Source organism: Stigmatopora argus, chromosome 12 (assembly GCF_051989625.1).
Source record: "Stigmatopora argus isolate UIUO_Sarg chromosome 12, RoL_Sarg_1.0, whole genome shotgun sequence".
NCBI lineage: Eukaryota > Metazoa > Chordata > Actinopteri > Syngnathiformes > Syngnathidae > Stigmatopora > Stigmatopora argus.
Window position 1 is genome coordinate 5,374,387 of NC_135398.1, and position 14,746 is coordinate 5,389,132.

General features: G+C 39.9%; 2 protein-coding genes across 3 annotated transcripts; both read right to left on the minus strand.

Moving 5' to 3' along the window:
* Positions 1 to 1,539: 1,539 nt before the first annotated feature.
* Positions 1,540 to 2,286, minus strand: arl14 (ADP-ribosylation factor-like 14). Its single transcript, XM_077614723.1, has one exon. The coding sequence runs from the start codon at positions 2,179 to 2,181 to the stop codon at positions 1,570 to 1,572; it is 612 nt and encodes a 203-aa protein (XP_077470849.1). The 5' UTR covers positions 2,182 to 2,286; the 3' UTR covers positions 1,540 to 1,569.
* A 3,195-nt stretch (positions 2,287 to 5,481) lies between these two features.
* Positions 5,482 to 11,901, minus strand: ppm1la (protein phosphatase, Mg2+/Mn2+ dependent, 1La). Of its 2 annotated transcripts, XM_077614722.1 has the most exons (5): positions 11,661 to 11,859; positions 11,209 to 11,542; positions 9,149 to 9,323; positions 8,782 to 8,943; positions 5,482 to 8,078 (listed from the first exon to the last, which is right to left on the minus strand). In XM_077614722.1, the coding sequence occupies exons 1-5, from the start codon at positions 11,666 to 11,668 to the stop codon at positions 7,723 to 7,725; spliced, it is 1,035 nt and encodes a 344-aa protein (XP_077470848.1). In that variant the 5' UTR covers positions 11,669 to 11,859; the 3' UTR covers positions 5,482 to 7,722. The 2 variants fall into 2 exon arrangements, with proteins under 2 accessions (XP_077470848.1, XP_077470846.1); XM_077614720.1 differs by having other exon boundaries at positions 11,209 to 11,901.
* Between the last annotated feature and the right edge of the window lie 2,845 nt (positions 11,902 to 14,746).

The window sequence follows — 14,746 nt, forward strand, 5'->3', positions numbered from 1 at the left end:
CCACAGTGTGTTGTTTTCCGGGCACGCTCCCTAACTTAAGATGCGGATTGACTGCTTGTCGGGACCACCAAGAATGCTGCCCACGGGGAAACGCCACCGGCTGCTGCGACCCCTCGGAGGTCGAGGACTACTACCACGTCGCCATGGTGACACGTAAACTTTCGGGCGTTCTCATCATGCTGCTTCTCTTCGCTTTGGGATACTTGGTCCAGCGCGTGTTGTGTTCCCGATCCAGACAGCTCAGCCCGGACCACGGCGGAGACACGACTGTCAACGTGTCCCAGGAGCTTCTGGTTGAGAGTTCCACGCCGGACAGCCTCTTGGAAGGCAGTACCACGGCTCATTTACCCACGTATGACCAGTGCAAGCATCTACCAACGTACGAAGAGACGGTACGGCATGGACAGCACCAGTGTTCCATCGGACAAAATCCATGATGTCTCTTGAAATAAGACTCGACTTTACGTATAAAGAATTTGGTCAACAAGAAAACACTCAAATGAGGTACCATTAACGCTGCATAAATTGTTGTTTTAATGCAATTCGGTGTTGTTGATGGATAAGTGACTAATATCTAAATGCAGATAACTTTGCATTAGGCCTATTTTAGCCCTCAAAACCACATGAAACCCACAAGGTATGTCTCATGATGTTCCCTAAACCAGCGATATGTTTTTATAGCAAACGTGGTTTATTTGAGGCTGATGCTCAAACATGGAGATTTTGCATGAAGGTGGAAAAAAGGAAGGCTGTTTTCTTAAATTAATTTAATGATTAGCAAACATGGTTTGCAGTGCAAATACTGTATATGCATTGAAATCAACTTGAAACATTTCCATTTTATTTGCTTCAGTATGTGATTCTGAAAATGTGCCTTTTTTTAAAGTATTTTTTCGGTCCATGTATCATAGTGCATTGAAGTTACTGTGGTAAATTAAATTGCAGGGAAAATATCTTGGAGTATGTATTTATTTATTTATTTATTATATATTTATTTATCGGATTAAATTTAAATAATTATTAGCATGGTACAAAGATTTGATTTGTTGAACTGGTTGCATAATTAAAAAAAGGTTGGTTTTTTTCATTTACCAACCAAATGCGAGTCTAGTCATGTAAAGTTGGATGACACTTAATCAGGATACTGTAGAAATGTTAGAATACCTACGAATTTTAGAAGAGATGAGCCCATTCAGTAGTTCAGCTTCAGCACACTTTTTAAAGTTGTGTAAAATTTCATTAATATTAATATTATGGGCCTAATACGACTACCCTCTTTTCCAAGCAGTAGGTCACATCTGACATAAAGTCTAAAAACCACAACCATGTCAATTTTAATGACGGGTTTGGGTTCTTTCTTAAAAGGTTGACGAGGAACATAACCTTAATTATAGAAACCTCATTCCCTCGTTACCTCAGCAGAGCCAGGAACATTGTCGGGGACCCATACCACCCTGATCACAACCTGTTCCAATTAGGCTTTTGTCGAGTCAATGATGATGACAAAGCCTATGTCCGATTATTATTATTATTATTATTATTATTATTATTATTAAACCTAAACCAGACTCAATGTCTAGAAGACTTGGCTTTTATGTAGTTCATGGTGTCCTTCAAGTTCTCCTTGACGTTAGCAGCGGATTCTGATGGGAGTTTAACCATGTGGCTGATTTTCCTGAGAGCCTCTTGCAGCCCAAAGCCGGTGGACGCGGAGCAGGGCTGGACAAACCAGTCCCTATCCGCGCAAAGTCTCCTCAGATCGAAGCTGTCTCGGATTTCACTCACGGTCATGGCACCATCCACATCCTGCTTGTTGGCGAGAACGACGAAGGGACGTCCGCGGAGCTGCTCGCTCTTCAGGGTGTTCTCCAGCTCCCTTTTGGCCTCCGTCATGCGCTTCCGGTCCGCGCTGTCCACCACGAAGACGACGGCCAGCGTGTCCTGGTGGAAGCTCCGCCAATGGCGTCGCATTTCCGCCTGGCCGCCAACGTCCCACACGGTAAGAGCCAAGTTTTTCTTGTTCTTCTTCACGTCGAGCATTTCCACGTTGAAGCCGATAGTGGGAACCGTGCCAAAGGACTTGTCGTGTTTCAGTTTGTATAAAATGGTTGACTTGCCGGCGTTGTCGAGACCCAGGATGAGCACCCGGGCCTCGGGTTGCGAAGATCCCCGTTGCCCCATTCGGGGAATGCTCGGGTTTTCAATTCCTTTCAAAGCGCTTGCTTCGAATGTGTGCTTGCACGTTTTACCTGCTTGAATGCCTTTCAAGGTGTGTTCATTTCATGTCGTCATATTCCGCGGAGAGAGGCTGGCTTTGGATTTGAATAGATGAACCATTAATTCAGCTGACAGTGGACAAAGTGCACTGTACGCTTTTTAACCATATCAACTCCACTCTGGGATAGAACAGAGATAAGCACAAACGTATGATAAATAGACACAGAACACATTCTTATGTAATTAATCTAAAGCAAGGGTGTCAAACTCGAGTCGGTTCACGGGCCGCATTAACGTCAACTCGATTTCACTCGGGCCATTTTAGATATAATATTTAGATTTTTTTATAAGAACTGGATCAAAAGCCCTAAGTATTCAGTTTTTTTATAGATATAAAACAATGTGTATTTTGTGTAATATTTTTATATATTTATTTTTAGAATTTACAAAATGCTTTTAGAACTAAAAACACAAAAGAAAAAAAATGATTAAAAAAATTGCTATTCTTGAAAAAAAAGGGGAAAATCAGGAAATATAATATACATCTATACTCGTCATTATAATTTGATCCTAAAACAGAAAGTCGGCACTCATGATTTACTTTCTCGGGCCGCACAAAATGATGTGGCGGGCCAGATTTGGCCCCTGGGCCGCCACTTTGACACCTGTGATCGAAAGACTTTTTTTGCATTTGAATCAGTACAATCATCAAATTTGGAATTTAATTTAAAAAAAAAATCATTCTTATTAAAAATCAAATCTTGTTCACTCAGGTTGTGATTGACAGCGATAGATATTCAATTCATTTCAAGTAGGAATGGCATGGAACCATGTTAGAATGTTAAAATAATTAAAATAAATTGATGCCACTGATGAATGAAGGATTTAAAATGTATGAATAAATGAATGACAACTGTGCACAGTTGGCTAGTGAGTGACTTCACGTAGTTCACTTTGTAAGGTACATTCCCATGAAATTCTATTGTCACCATGCCAGGAGAGTTAAAAGTTCAGAGTCATGTTCCAACCTGTTTTCACATAAACTTTTTTTTTTATTCTGGTGTGACAGCAAAACATTTCTGTATATAACTACTGCTCTTCATTTTTTTCTTTTGCTGAAGATGTGCTTTATTGATCTTCCAGGAAAGAGACTTCCATTATGTTTTAAATTGCATTCACACTTCCTTGGTTACACTTTTTTAAAAAAATTCTGACAACAATGGCTGAGTCAAACTCAGGTTCACTTGCTGCTTGCTGGAATTAGTATATGAAAATTCCTGTCAAAGCCTGCCAAAGAACCGTCAGACACTGCAGCACTTCTTTTTGAACTTTATTGTTAACCTGCTGCAATACTCATTTAGTATTTATTCATTGTCTGTACCGCTTATCCTCACAGGCGTCACCAGGGTGCTGGAGACTACCCCAGCCACCTGAGAGTAGTTACAGAACAACTTGATAACAATTTGGTATCCCAGATGTAATATAAAATGTACACAATTTAAGTTTACTTGACATAACTGCAAAACCAAATAAACTCTAACAGTAGAATGCCAGTATTACAAAAATAATCAACATTTTGTCTCATGTAGTTTTTCAAAACAGAAGTGGTATATTTATTGTTAGAAAACTATGTCAAGTGTCAAAGCAGTATATTGAAATGTGTACTGCATTTTTAGTTGTGCAACAAACGGGTTTACACAACATTTTACAATCAACATAAAGAAAAGTATAGACTGATTGTATATATGTCACAGAAAAATATAGTTTACTTTTTTTTTTGCTCACAATTTTAAGAACAAGCTTTATAAACATCTTGTGGCTTGTGACCAAGAAAGAAAAGTCATTTCCCCATTCAACTTCCACACCCTTGTTCACATAAAAATTAAGTTAAACATTAAAAAAACTCTTGAAATGCTGCCAAAATTGTATAAATATCTAACAATCTTGAAACAGATCTAAGTTACGTCTGTAAAAAAAGGGTACTTTCTGTACAACTCATTGAAGTCGCTCATTACTCTCTGTTCCATATCATGGTCACGATCATGCAAAAATTGGAGTAAAAATGTGTGACACAAGATAATTAAACCAACATTCAGTTTTTTACCTGGCCAGGGTATCCCAACTACTTTTAATAAAAATAAAATTCCATTTGTATTTATGCACCGTAGAGGACTGTGTACCGTATGATTGGTTCCCCAAAACACAGCTACACAGTCTGCATGTAAACAAAATAGTTTCCCTCAGCTGATGCACCAATTGTCTTCCTCCCGGCCTCGTGTTCTCTCCAGTCAAGTCCAGCACTGACCACTTGAAGTCTCGCTTGACTAAATCAATAAAAGTCATTGATCCGCTTGACCTCACGGTGGACCAGCAGACAATCATTATGGATCTGCTGCGCCTTGTGGACGCCAAATCCAAAGGCCAACACAATTGGATTTGTGTTGCAAATCATTTGATTTTCACTTCCCATCTGGGGTCAAGTCCTAGTCCATTGCTCTCTTGGCTTGACCCACACTCCACCGGTCGGGTTGTCCACGACATACACCAGCCCTGGCCTCTCGGGTGCTGGTCGTTGCGCGGGGCGACGGCTCACCGCCTTCTGGATGCCTACGACCTGGCTTCGAGAAGAGCTCGCCTCTGCCTTGTGCGACAAATCCACCTTACCCGAACGCTGGAAAATCACTCGAGCTTCCGAATGCGATCTGGAACCTTGCTGACCCATTTTAGATGCAAAACTCCAGGAGTTTAACGCTAATATGCAACTGTGTTCCTGATTAAATCCAGTCCCAACTGTGAGTCTTTGACGTGATTATTGAAGTGTTCCTGTGAGGCGGGAATGTGACTCGGTGGGTTTTGTGGTCACCAGACACTGGCGATCATATCCAGACTATTCTGAGTACGCCCAGCTGGCACAAGTTGTCATATGGACGTTCAGGGTTGGACTTTGAAGGGGATTTGGGTTTCACAGCCGTGCGTTCTGTTGACGTTGTTTACTGTTAAGCGACACACGGGCATCGCAGTGATGTCAGAACTAATTGTATTGTGATGGATTAACAGTACTTCTAAAGAAAACCTCATCCAACTGTCTGGAAGTTTTTCTCTATTATAATCCACTGGAATATAGCGGGCCAATGTGAGTCAGCCTATTTTTTTTGTCTAATTTTAACACTTTTAGTAACCTATTTCATTTATTTTGATTAATTACATGTTTGAAAATGGCCATTTAGTTCCTCTTGCCCCTTTTTTTAATAATAAGGCACAGAGTAAAGTGATGAGCATAGATTTTATTGCAAAGCAGAAAAAAAACAATATGAATATACAGTACACAGATTTGGCAACCTGCTTGAGACAAAAAACTCAATAAATATAAGGCATATAAGGTAGTTTAAAAAGAAAAATATAAACATTTTGATGTTTCTTTAAAAAAAAAGCCACTTTTTAAGGGACTCCATTTGGATTTTTGCATGAAAGCCTTTATCAACAAAAATAGTTTCAATATTTGTGGTAAAAATGCTACGTTTTCTATGTATGTGGATTGCGGCGTGATGCTGAACTTGTGATCAAATTTCCGATTCAATTTCAGTGAGAACATAAGATCTATTTCAGTGAACCGTGAGTCATGGTTTACCGTAGCTTTTGCTTGAAATGTATCGCTGCTGACAACAGTGGTTGTACAGTATATTGCTTCAGGGTCTTCTCACATTACTTTGCTGTGTCCGACTGAACTGCAGCGCAACATCATACGTCATCAATAACATTCTCATGGCAGCTGCCACAGTGTTTAAGGGATGTGCGAATAAGGACTGCTTATAAACCTCATCAGATAGTTTGCTTTTAAATGTTATTTCTACAAATATAAGTTTATTTTAATTTTTGTGCCTCGGTGCCTTGAGATATGACTGACTGATTTTTTTATTTTGCTTTGACTTTTAAGGGAAATTTTGATGTACAAGTGCAGTAAAGTAGCAGAACACTCAAGTAACATTACAACAAAGTAGCATAGCAGACCGTGTAAAATTCTTAAAAAACAACATGAAGCCTTATATTGTTTCTGCCTTTCAAACTAAACAAAAAGAATGACCTTTTTTTGCATATGAACAAATAAAATAATCATTAATGCTAGAAAACAATGCAAAACTTATTAGACAGATTTAGTGTTGCTGTGTTTGTAACCTTAATGCAAATGATATTTGAACACAAATGGTGGAGCAACACATGCAGGCAGGCAATCTAATAATGCAAGCATCTATTTGTTTTTTCTACCACTAATATTCTCATTTCGTAATAATCTCCATGCATGATGGGGTGTCTTTATCATACTGGTTAGTATACTTGTGGGAGATACAGTCTTGAACACATATCTCAAGGCACTGCTGTATTATGACATGGAAATAAAGTTCTAGTCAGATTTTGGGGAAATGCACATTATTCCAGATTAACAATTATTTAAATCCAACACTCCAATTTCCTCATGTCGTACACTGAATATTTTTAACTCAACTCTAGAGTATCAGGCATCTTACAAGACAATCTATTTTTATGTATTCCTTCCCTTTATATAAGATTTAAATGTTCTTGGACTTGAGTTACTCCATTGTATGACTTTTTCGTCTCTGTTACATTCCTTCCACATCCCCAAAACATAATTCGTAGGGTAAATAAAGACTTCAAATTGCTCACATCTGATGTAATTGTGAAAGAGGTTTTTCTACCCTGCTACAGTCCAGAGTGTAAACCGCCTCTGGCGCAGAATCAGTAGGCTTCATCAAAAATGAGGACCGGTGCTATAGAAAACAAATAGATGGATTGTATTACAGCCTCCATTAGTCACCGAAGAGTAATCTTTGTTGCTCATCACTTGTAGAATCAATTGTTAGTGCTTGAGAGAAATGAACTCTAAAACATTCTGTGGAGCTCCTTGCTGACCTCATTTTCCATTCGGTTTTTGCCTTAAAAAATAAGTTTGTTCTTTTTAAAAGTAGAATAACTCCTTTCTTTATGGTCAATTGCTCAGAAAACTTCTATGGTGTCAATATATAGTGCAGGGGTGGCCAAGACCGGTCTTCGAGAGCCCCTATCTGGCAGACCACACTTGGCCACCTCTGGTCTAGTGGTTAACAAGTCTGCTTTTTGGTCTTTAATCGAAGCGTAGGGCTTTTTTTGTTTCGTGCCTGCTTTTAAAGTCGAGGATCTATTAGGGCAGATGCCACTATTGGAGCAAATCTGGTAGATGATTCTATTGTTGAAATGCAGCAAAAAGGCTGGTGTTTTTCTATAATTTACAATTAGGCACTCACCATAGGCTCCACTGAAGTAGCTCCAGTGGAGCTGCCCCAGTCATAAACAGCAATGGAGTACTGGAACAATACATGCTGGTCCTTATCTTTGAGGCAATTATTAATGGGTACGTATTTAGGCTCCCTTGACTAATTTTGGTGAATTTGATTCTTCCGCTCGTACACTCAATAATCGTGCTGGATCTTGTCTCTGTACAGTTCTTAAGACCTAGTCCCCTGCCTTGCTATTACTGCCCGCTCCACTTTTGAATTTGACCACCATGACAGTGATGTTGTCTGGGCAACCGCGGTAGAAGGACTGCAGAACGATGCTTTTGGCCCCAAAGTGCGGCTCGTCCAAGCGCTCGCGGACAAAGCGCACCGCCTCCTCATTGCTGAATGCGTCCCACAGGCCGTCGGATGCCAGGATCATGAACTCCGGTTGCACTTTGTCCAGGTCGAACGTCATGATGTCCGGGTCGGGGATGACTACATTGAGGTTCTTTAGCGGGTAGTCGCCGAGGGAGCGGGACATAGCCAGAATTCCCTGGACTCGCCAGGAACCATTGAAACTGATGAAGCCTCCTACGGAAGCATTTCAAAATGCTGTGTCAGGCCATACCAGGAGGTGGCACTCAGGCATTAAAAATGTTTACCTCCAGACAACCTTAACCATAAATGATCAATTTTGCCACTTGAAAATCCATTATATTTGTATCCAATTCTCCTATTAGCTTGAACATTTTTACCATTACTCACTATGGGAGGATCCAAGATGGCGGCGCGCACGGGTTTTCGTTATACGCAGCTGTGTATGATGAAAATAAAGGCTTTCGATTGATTAATTAATTTGCTCTCCAGTTTGGATCTTATTGTTATTTATATTACTTATTTGTGTTTTTTCACTGGGAAAACGCACTTTGTGGAGTAGCACCAATTTTGTTATACGCAGCTGTGTATGATAACAATAAAGCCTTTTGATTGATTGATTGATTGATAAATAAATAAAACTTAGGGACACTGGTAGAACAATTTTCTACTATTAAATGACAGAAAATCACAATTAGAATTGGATAGAATTCTCCTGAGCTTCATACAACAGAATAATAGCTTTATGTTCAACTAAAGTAAATTTTTCAGTATATAAAGAATGATGTATTCATACATGGCATTGTTGTCTGGACATTTTTCTCATGACAAGTGTGTGCCATGGTTTAATTAAAGAACACTGCTTTTGACAGCACATCCATCATGGTCACTACTGCTAATAGTTTTCCTCTTAACTTACCCGCCCTCTTGATTCTCTTGCGCTCTTTGAGCTGGTAGGGTTTGTGGTCATGTGACAGGGCAATGGCATTTCCGTCTTTGTCACACAGGACGCCACGGGAGTCTCCAACGTTGGCCACGGTCAACTCTCTGTCTGACAGAAGTGCCACCAGACATGTGGTTCCTGGAAAAGATGTTTAAAAACAGTCAAATGGTTGAAGTCACAAATTCTTTACATTACCTTTAGTGTGTGTTCAAAGTGGTTTAGAAAATACTTGTACAAAATGGTAAACAAATCTTATTCTCAACATAGTCCTGCTCTTACATGTTATAGTTTTTAAATGAATGTGCTCCATCTTTTTGTGTGCTCCAGCTTCTTCTGTACTGACCGGCTTCATCATGGTTAGCAGATAACTTGTCCAGTATCTCCCGATCTACGCTCAGAATTCGCTGCTCCAGGACGCCGGCGTACGACGAGGAGCTCTCCTTCCTCTCTCGCTCCAACGCCTGCAGCTGCTGCCTCAAGGCTTCGGGTAGGTGGGCTTTTACGTAGTCTGCTGCGGCCTGGGGGAACAAAATAAGTGGTTAAGCACAACAAAAGAAGAGTGCAGATGCTGAATCACAAATATGGTTGTATTACTTTTCCCCAGTTACTTCATTTCTGAAGCTTTACTTGGAGTTTCCCAAAATAATGTAAAAGCTTTTATCAACCCATTTCATTTTACAGTCACTTATATTGAGCACTCTTCAATTATTAACTATGCTCCATTCCGCTTGCCCTCTTGTTCTCTCGCTCGTTCTGCTTGCTCAGAAGATTGAGAAACATTATAGTCAGGCTAGCCAAGTCACAAGTGTATTGCATGATTTCCGTATAAACACCCCAAAATACTTCACATCGTTTAAAATTATGAATTGGAATGTATGAGCATCGTTTTTTTTACCTTAAATGGTGTTGACCAATCTCTTAAGGTCAGCAGGGCATGTTTTCTAAATACATACACATAAATTCATATGACAACATTACCCTTAAAATAAATGGTTTAGAGATTGTTACATTTTTAAACCACATGTTTGCGGAAAGCTATTCAGAGGAACTTATCGAAGCAAATGCATGTCACAATGACATGGCATTAAATCAATAGAAAGATCAGAAAAGTCTAGTTGTATAACTATGACACTTCTCTATTAGCCACGAGTGTTAAATATCTAAATTCCCGTTTCTATTTTATTTATTTGTTTATTTTTAGCTGGCAAGTGACACAAATTCTGTGTTTTGTGAGACATCATATGACTGATTTTTTTCCCCCTCTGACTAAAGTACTAGTAAAGAAAATACTGTTTGAACTGCCCTATGAATGCGCATGACTGAATCATATGGCTTCCAATATGCCAAATAAGGAACCGTAAATAAAGCAGTACAATGAAATGAATTGCAGCCTTTATTTACGTTCTGTTGAACTATGTCACCATTCAAAGTTTGTCCTACATTGCAATAATATATATATAGTACCATCTTTCTCTTTAATAACAAACACACAACACAACCGTATGCATGCATGTACATCTATGTGTATGTATATATGTGCTTATATGTATGTGTATGTATGTATATATATATATATATATATATATATATATATATATATATATATATATATATATATATATATATATATATATATAGATATATATATATTTCAGCAGCACGCTTATTTGTTTATATATTTATTCATGTATTTAATAATTAACTTACTTATTACCTATCTATTTATGTCTCAAATGCCTTTCCTATTTCTGCATCCTCACCCTCTTGCTACTGTGACAACAAAATTTCCCGAATACGGGATGAATAAAGTTATCCAATCCAATCCAATCTCACTTTAATTGAGAAAAAAAATGATTCACGGCAATTTCATTAATTTCAACACGGAAAGATGATTAGATAGGCTTGTTTTGAATTGTGAATGTGGTTACGGAATAAATTAACTCCTGTGTCAAAGGACCACTCTTTTTTTTAGACCTTTTGGAATACCGGTGGTGGTGACAGATGGTTTTGCTGTCTCAGGATACCCAGACTGATAACATGAAATCTACTGAGCTTTTAGACATGCAGAGGGAATGGAAGGAAGACAATTCATGCAGACACACACACACACACACACACACACACACACACACTTTCTTTGTGATGGCTCCAGCAGGAAGGGGGGTGCACAGTGCACACAAAGAAACAATGCAGTGGTTTGGGTGGAAAGCTAGTCTGTCTGACAAAGAGGAATTATGTAGTTAATCTACTACTGCTCTATTAAAAAAATAGTAAGAATATACTAATGTGCTATCCTCATCACCCCCACTCTCCATCCTGCATCCCAAGATGCGGACCAAGTACTTTGGGTCTACTTAAGAATGACGCATTCAGGTGTATCAGGGAGGCCCACGGCTCACTTACCTCCCCGCCGTGCCCGTCAAAGATGCCAAAGATGGACGGGTGACTCTTGTTGGCGATGTCAGTCAGCACCTCGAAGCGGTCCTCCATGTGATCTCTTCTGCCTTGTATGGAGTACACGGCCACATTGTCGCTCTTGAACTCCCAGGTCTTGGAGAACTCGGCGTCCAGCACGCTGAGGCCTCCCAGGCGCTCGTTGTGCATCATCTCGGCCACTTTGCCCTTCACCATCTTCACGGCATCGCGGCTCGACTTGACGATGGTCTTCACTTCGTCCGTGTGGAAAAAGTAGCTCCACAGCGCCAGGCTGATGCATAGCAGGAACAACGTCTCCGGCCTGAGGAGAAAATAGCGCATGATCCGACCCAGAAGAGACAAGAGCGTCATCGTGTCTCCTATCATCACACGCCACCCAAAGAACGGTTCACTCCATGAACGGGGGACATTGAACGCACCAACGCATCCACCGAGCCCTGCCGGAGCGTTCTGCGGCTGCGACTACCGCACACCGGGCGGGTATAACACAGGCGGCGGCGGGGCCACCGTCATTCGTTTTTGGCTTGAAATCAGCGGCGAAACGACTCCCGACCAAAGCCAGATCTCTCTCGGCCCATCTCAAGAGGCGGACGCGGATGTTGCTGGGGGGCTCAGACCCTCCTAGAAGACAGCGACGCGGGGGGCGGGGTTGAAAGAGCCTCCCCCTTTTTTATCTGGGGACGCTCGTGTATTATCCCATCACCAATTAATGTAGTATTTCAATACCATCTTTATATTTGACACGATGGGTGAGCGAAGCCTTGGGAAAACAATCCATGTGTTTTATGAGGGTCTTTTATTATGAAAATCTTGTCCGGAATTAAGCTTATGCGAGTGTTAATCTTGACCATAACCTAACAGTGGTGGCAAGCGCGCAGACGCAGAACCGAAGAGCGAAGATTGTACACACAGATACGACACTATTTGTATGTTTCTTTGTATATTTCCTATTATAATTTGTCCTCAGCTTCAAATTGAACAATACATTGTTTGTTTGTATCTTCCTTGTATGTCCACATGTTCCTCATTGAGCTTTTAGAAAATGATTTGATGTTTCACTGCCAATAACCGTGTTACTTATGGTTTCCACTAGAGGGCACATTGAGTTCATGTTCTATTTGCAGCAAAGCAGGGGTGGCCAAGTCCGGTCCTCGAGAGCCCCTATCCGGTCTGTTTTCCATATCTCCCTCCTCTAGCACACCTGAATCAAATTATCAACTCATCAGCAAGCTGTCCAGAAGCTTCATACCACTCCCGATGATTTGATTCAGGTGTTTTGGTGGAGGTAGACATGGAAAACAGACTGGATCTGGGCTCTCCAGGACCGGACTTGGCCACCCCTGCAGTAAAGGAATAGAAAATAATGCAATACAACGGGGGGGGGGGGGGATGATACAATCAATAATATCCCACATTGGACATTTATCAGCCTCTCATAGTTGTATGCTGTTACTGTCTAATTTTTTTGACATTTTTGTTTGTCTTTGAAGTAAAGGTTAAAGGTGGATTTGACCTACATCATTTGGAGAGCACACCTATTCATCCAACAACCCTGAAGCTGATGCTAGTAAAACTAAAAGCTAGTTGACACGACAAAGAAGAGCTGCCTTTGCACACTCTGGTACAGATAACCCACTGCAGTAAAGCCACAACATCATCAATTACTACTGGAGCGTGCTCTCGCCATACAGTGAAAAATGGCATTGACTTTTACAAATGTTACATCCCTGCCCAGAGAGTCACTAACTCACTTTCTTGCACGCAACAGCAATCTATCTAGCAGACACGTTTCTAAAGAATGTTTTTATTTTACAGTGACATTCTGCTGGAAGCTGCTTGGTTCTGATGAATTTCCTCCATAGAGAATAAAGTGTGTAAGTTGAATTTACATTCTTAAGAATTGAGCTTTGACGAAATCGTAAACACAGAATGTGGATAAGTTTTTTCACAATTTTACTGATCAAAAAAATGAAAAAATTAAAGGCAAAAATTGTGTCCTTTCCGCATTATGGCTTGCTTGGTAAACTAAAATGAACAGTGCGTAAATGCAATAAAGTACAACAACACATTAGGATGTCATATAATGTTTTATTCATTATTTGTACTTATAGTTCAGATCAGATCATATAGTATCATTAATGCAAACAATCAATCAATCCACTTAAATTTAGCAGATTTTTTAAAATGTAGATAAATTAAAATAAAAATGCAAAATATACTATGTATGATTAGTATTTCTAATAGTTAGGATCATATCTAATGGTAACACAAAACAAGACATGACATTATCAATTATCTTAATGCATTATGGTTAAATACAAACTACAAAAATCTACCTAAAAGATAAGTGCTATAAAAATATACACTTATTTTTTTGTGATGATCCATTCACTTTAATTTTTCTCTCTATGAAATACACCCCCTTTATTATGTGAAATTGAACTTGGTGACAAAATAATTGATTACTTGGTGTTCCAAGCAAAATTTGTATAATCATATTACAGTGTGCAATGATTTAAAAAAATGAAAGAAGTCCACAGTTTGACACAAAAAAATATGAAATACTCCACTCCACAAAGATGACATAATATCAAAAAGGACACTTTCAAAAATATGTACATTTTCTCTCAAATTAACCCAAATTTGATCGGTAATGCCGATGTCTGTGTGTGTGTGTGTGTGTGTGTGTGTGTGTGTGAGTGTGTGTGTGTGAGTGTTAAAAATGCATCCTGCTTGTTTGTTTACAGGCCTATCTGGGAATATATGTGTGTGAGCGTTTATGTATTTTCTACTACTTGGTGTGAAAATATAAATAACTACGTTGGCAGTGTGTGCAGTGTAATCTGTTCCCAACAGGCTGGATTCCCACTGAGAGAAAGACAGTATATTGTTCCTGCAGCAGTGCAGATAACAACTAATTAGCATACTGAATCATTTGGCTGCAAGAGCCACTCAGCCACCCATCTGCGTGGAGCTGATAAACACACACACGCGCATTTATGCAGAGCGTACACTCCTCCTCAGACATACACTCGCAGGCCTCCTCTCATATACCCTTCCTCTCTTTTAGGGAGTTTTGGAAGGGTTGGAAACACTGAGGCAGGTAGAGGGATTAACCCAGAGAGCCCCCTCAGTGGTGCCGTAGCGCACAGGACACCACGGCTCTTCAAACACATGGCGCCACACACATGCTCTCTGAAAGAAATTTCAGGTTTTGTATCCTTGAGGATTACCTAAATCTGCTGTTTAAAGCAAAGTCTAAAACTTTTGACTACTGATTTTTGACCGCTACCAATTTTTGCCACCTAAACTGATTTTGCTGAGGAATCTGCAAAGTTTAAAACGTATTGAAAATGAACTACGACCACCTCCTGGATAAACCACAGTTTTCAGGTTACATTATGCCCACAGGTAATTCATGTAATTAATCAGCAATGAGACAAAACCATGAGAAATTAGGTCTCGGAGTCTCATTGGAATATACCAATCAAGTTTCATTGCGATC

Excerpts from the sequence above, each read along its gene's own strand:
- arl14 (XM_077614723.1), bottom strand. The coding sequence starts at position 2,181 with ATGGGGCAACGGGGATCTTCGCAACCCGAGGCCCGGGTGCTCATCCTG.
- ppm1la (XM_077614720.1), bottom strand. The coding sequence starts at position 11,607 with ATGATAGGAGACACGATGACGCTCTTGTCTCTTCTGGGTCGGATCATG. Across the intron at positions 9,324-11,208 it reads TTGACGGGCACGGCGGGGAG|GCCGCAGCAGACTACGTAAA; the intron begins GTAAGTGAGCCG and ends TTGTTCCCCCAG. Across the intron at positions 8,079-8,781 it reads CAAGAGAATCAAGAGGGCGG|GAGGCTTCATCAGTTTCAAT; the intron begins GTAAGTTAAGAG and ends ATGCTTCCGTAG.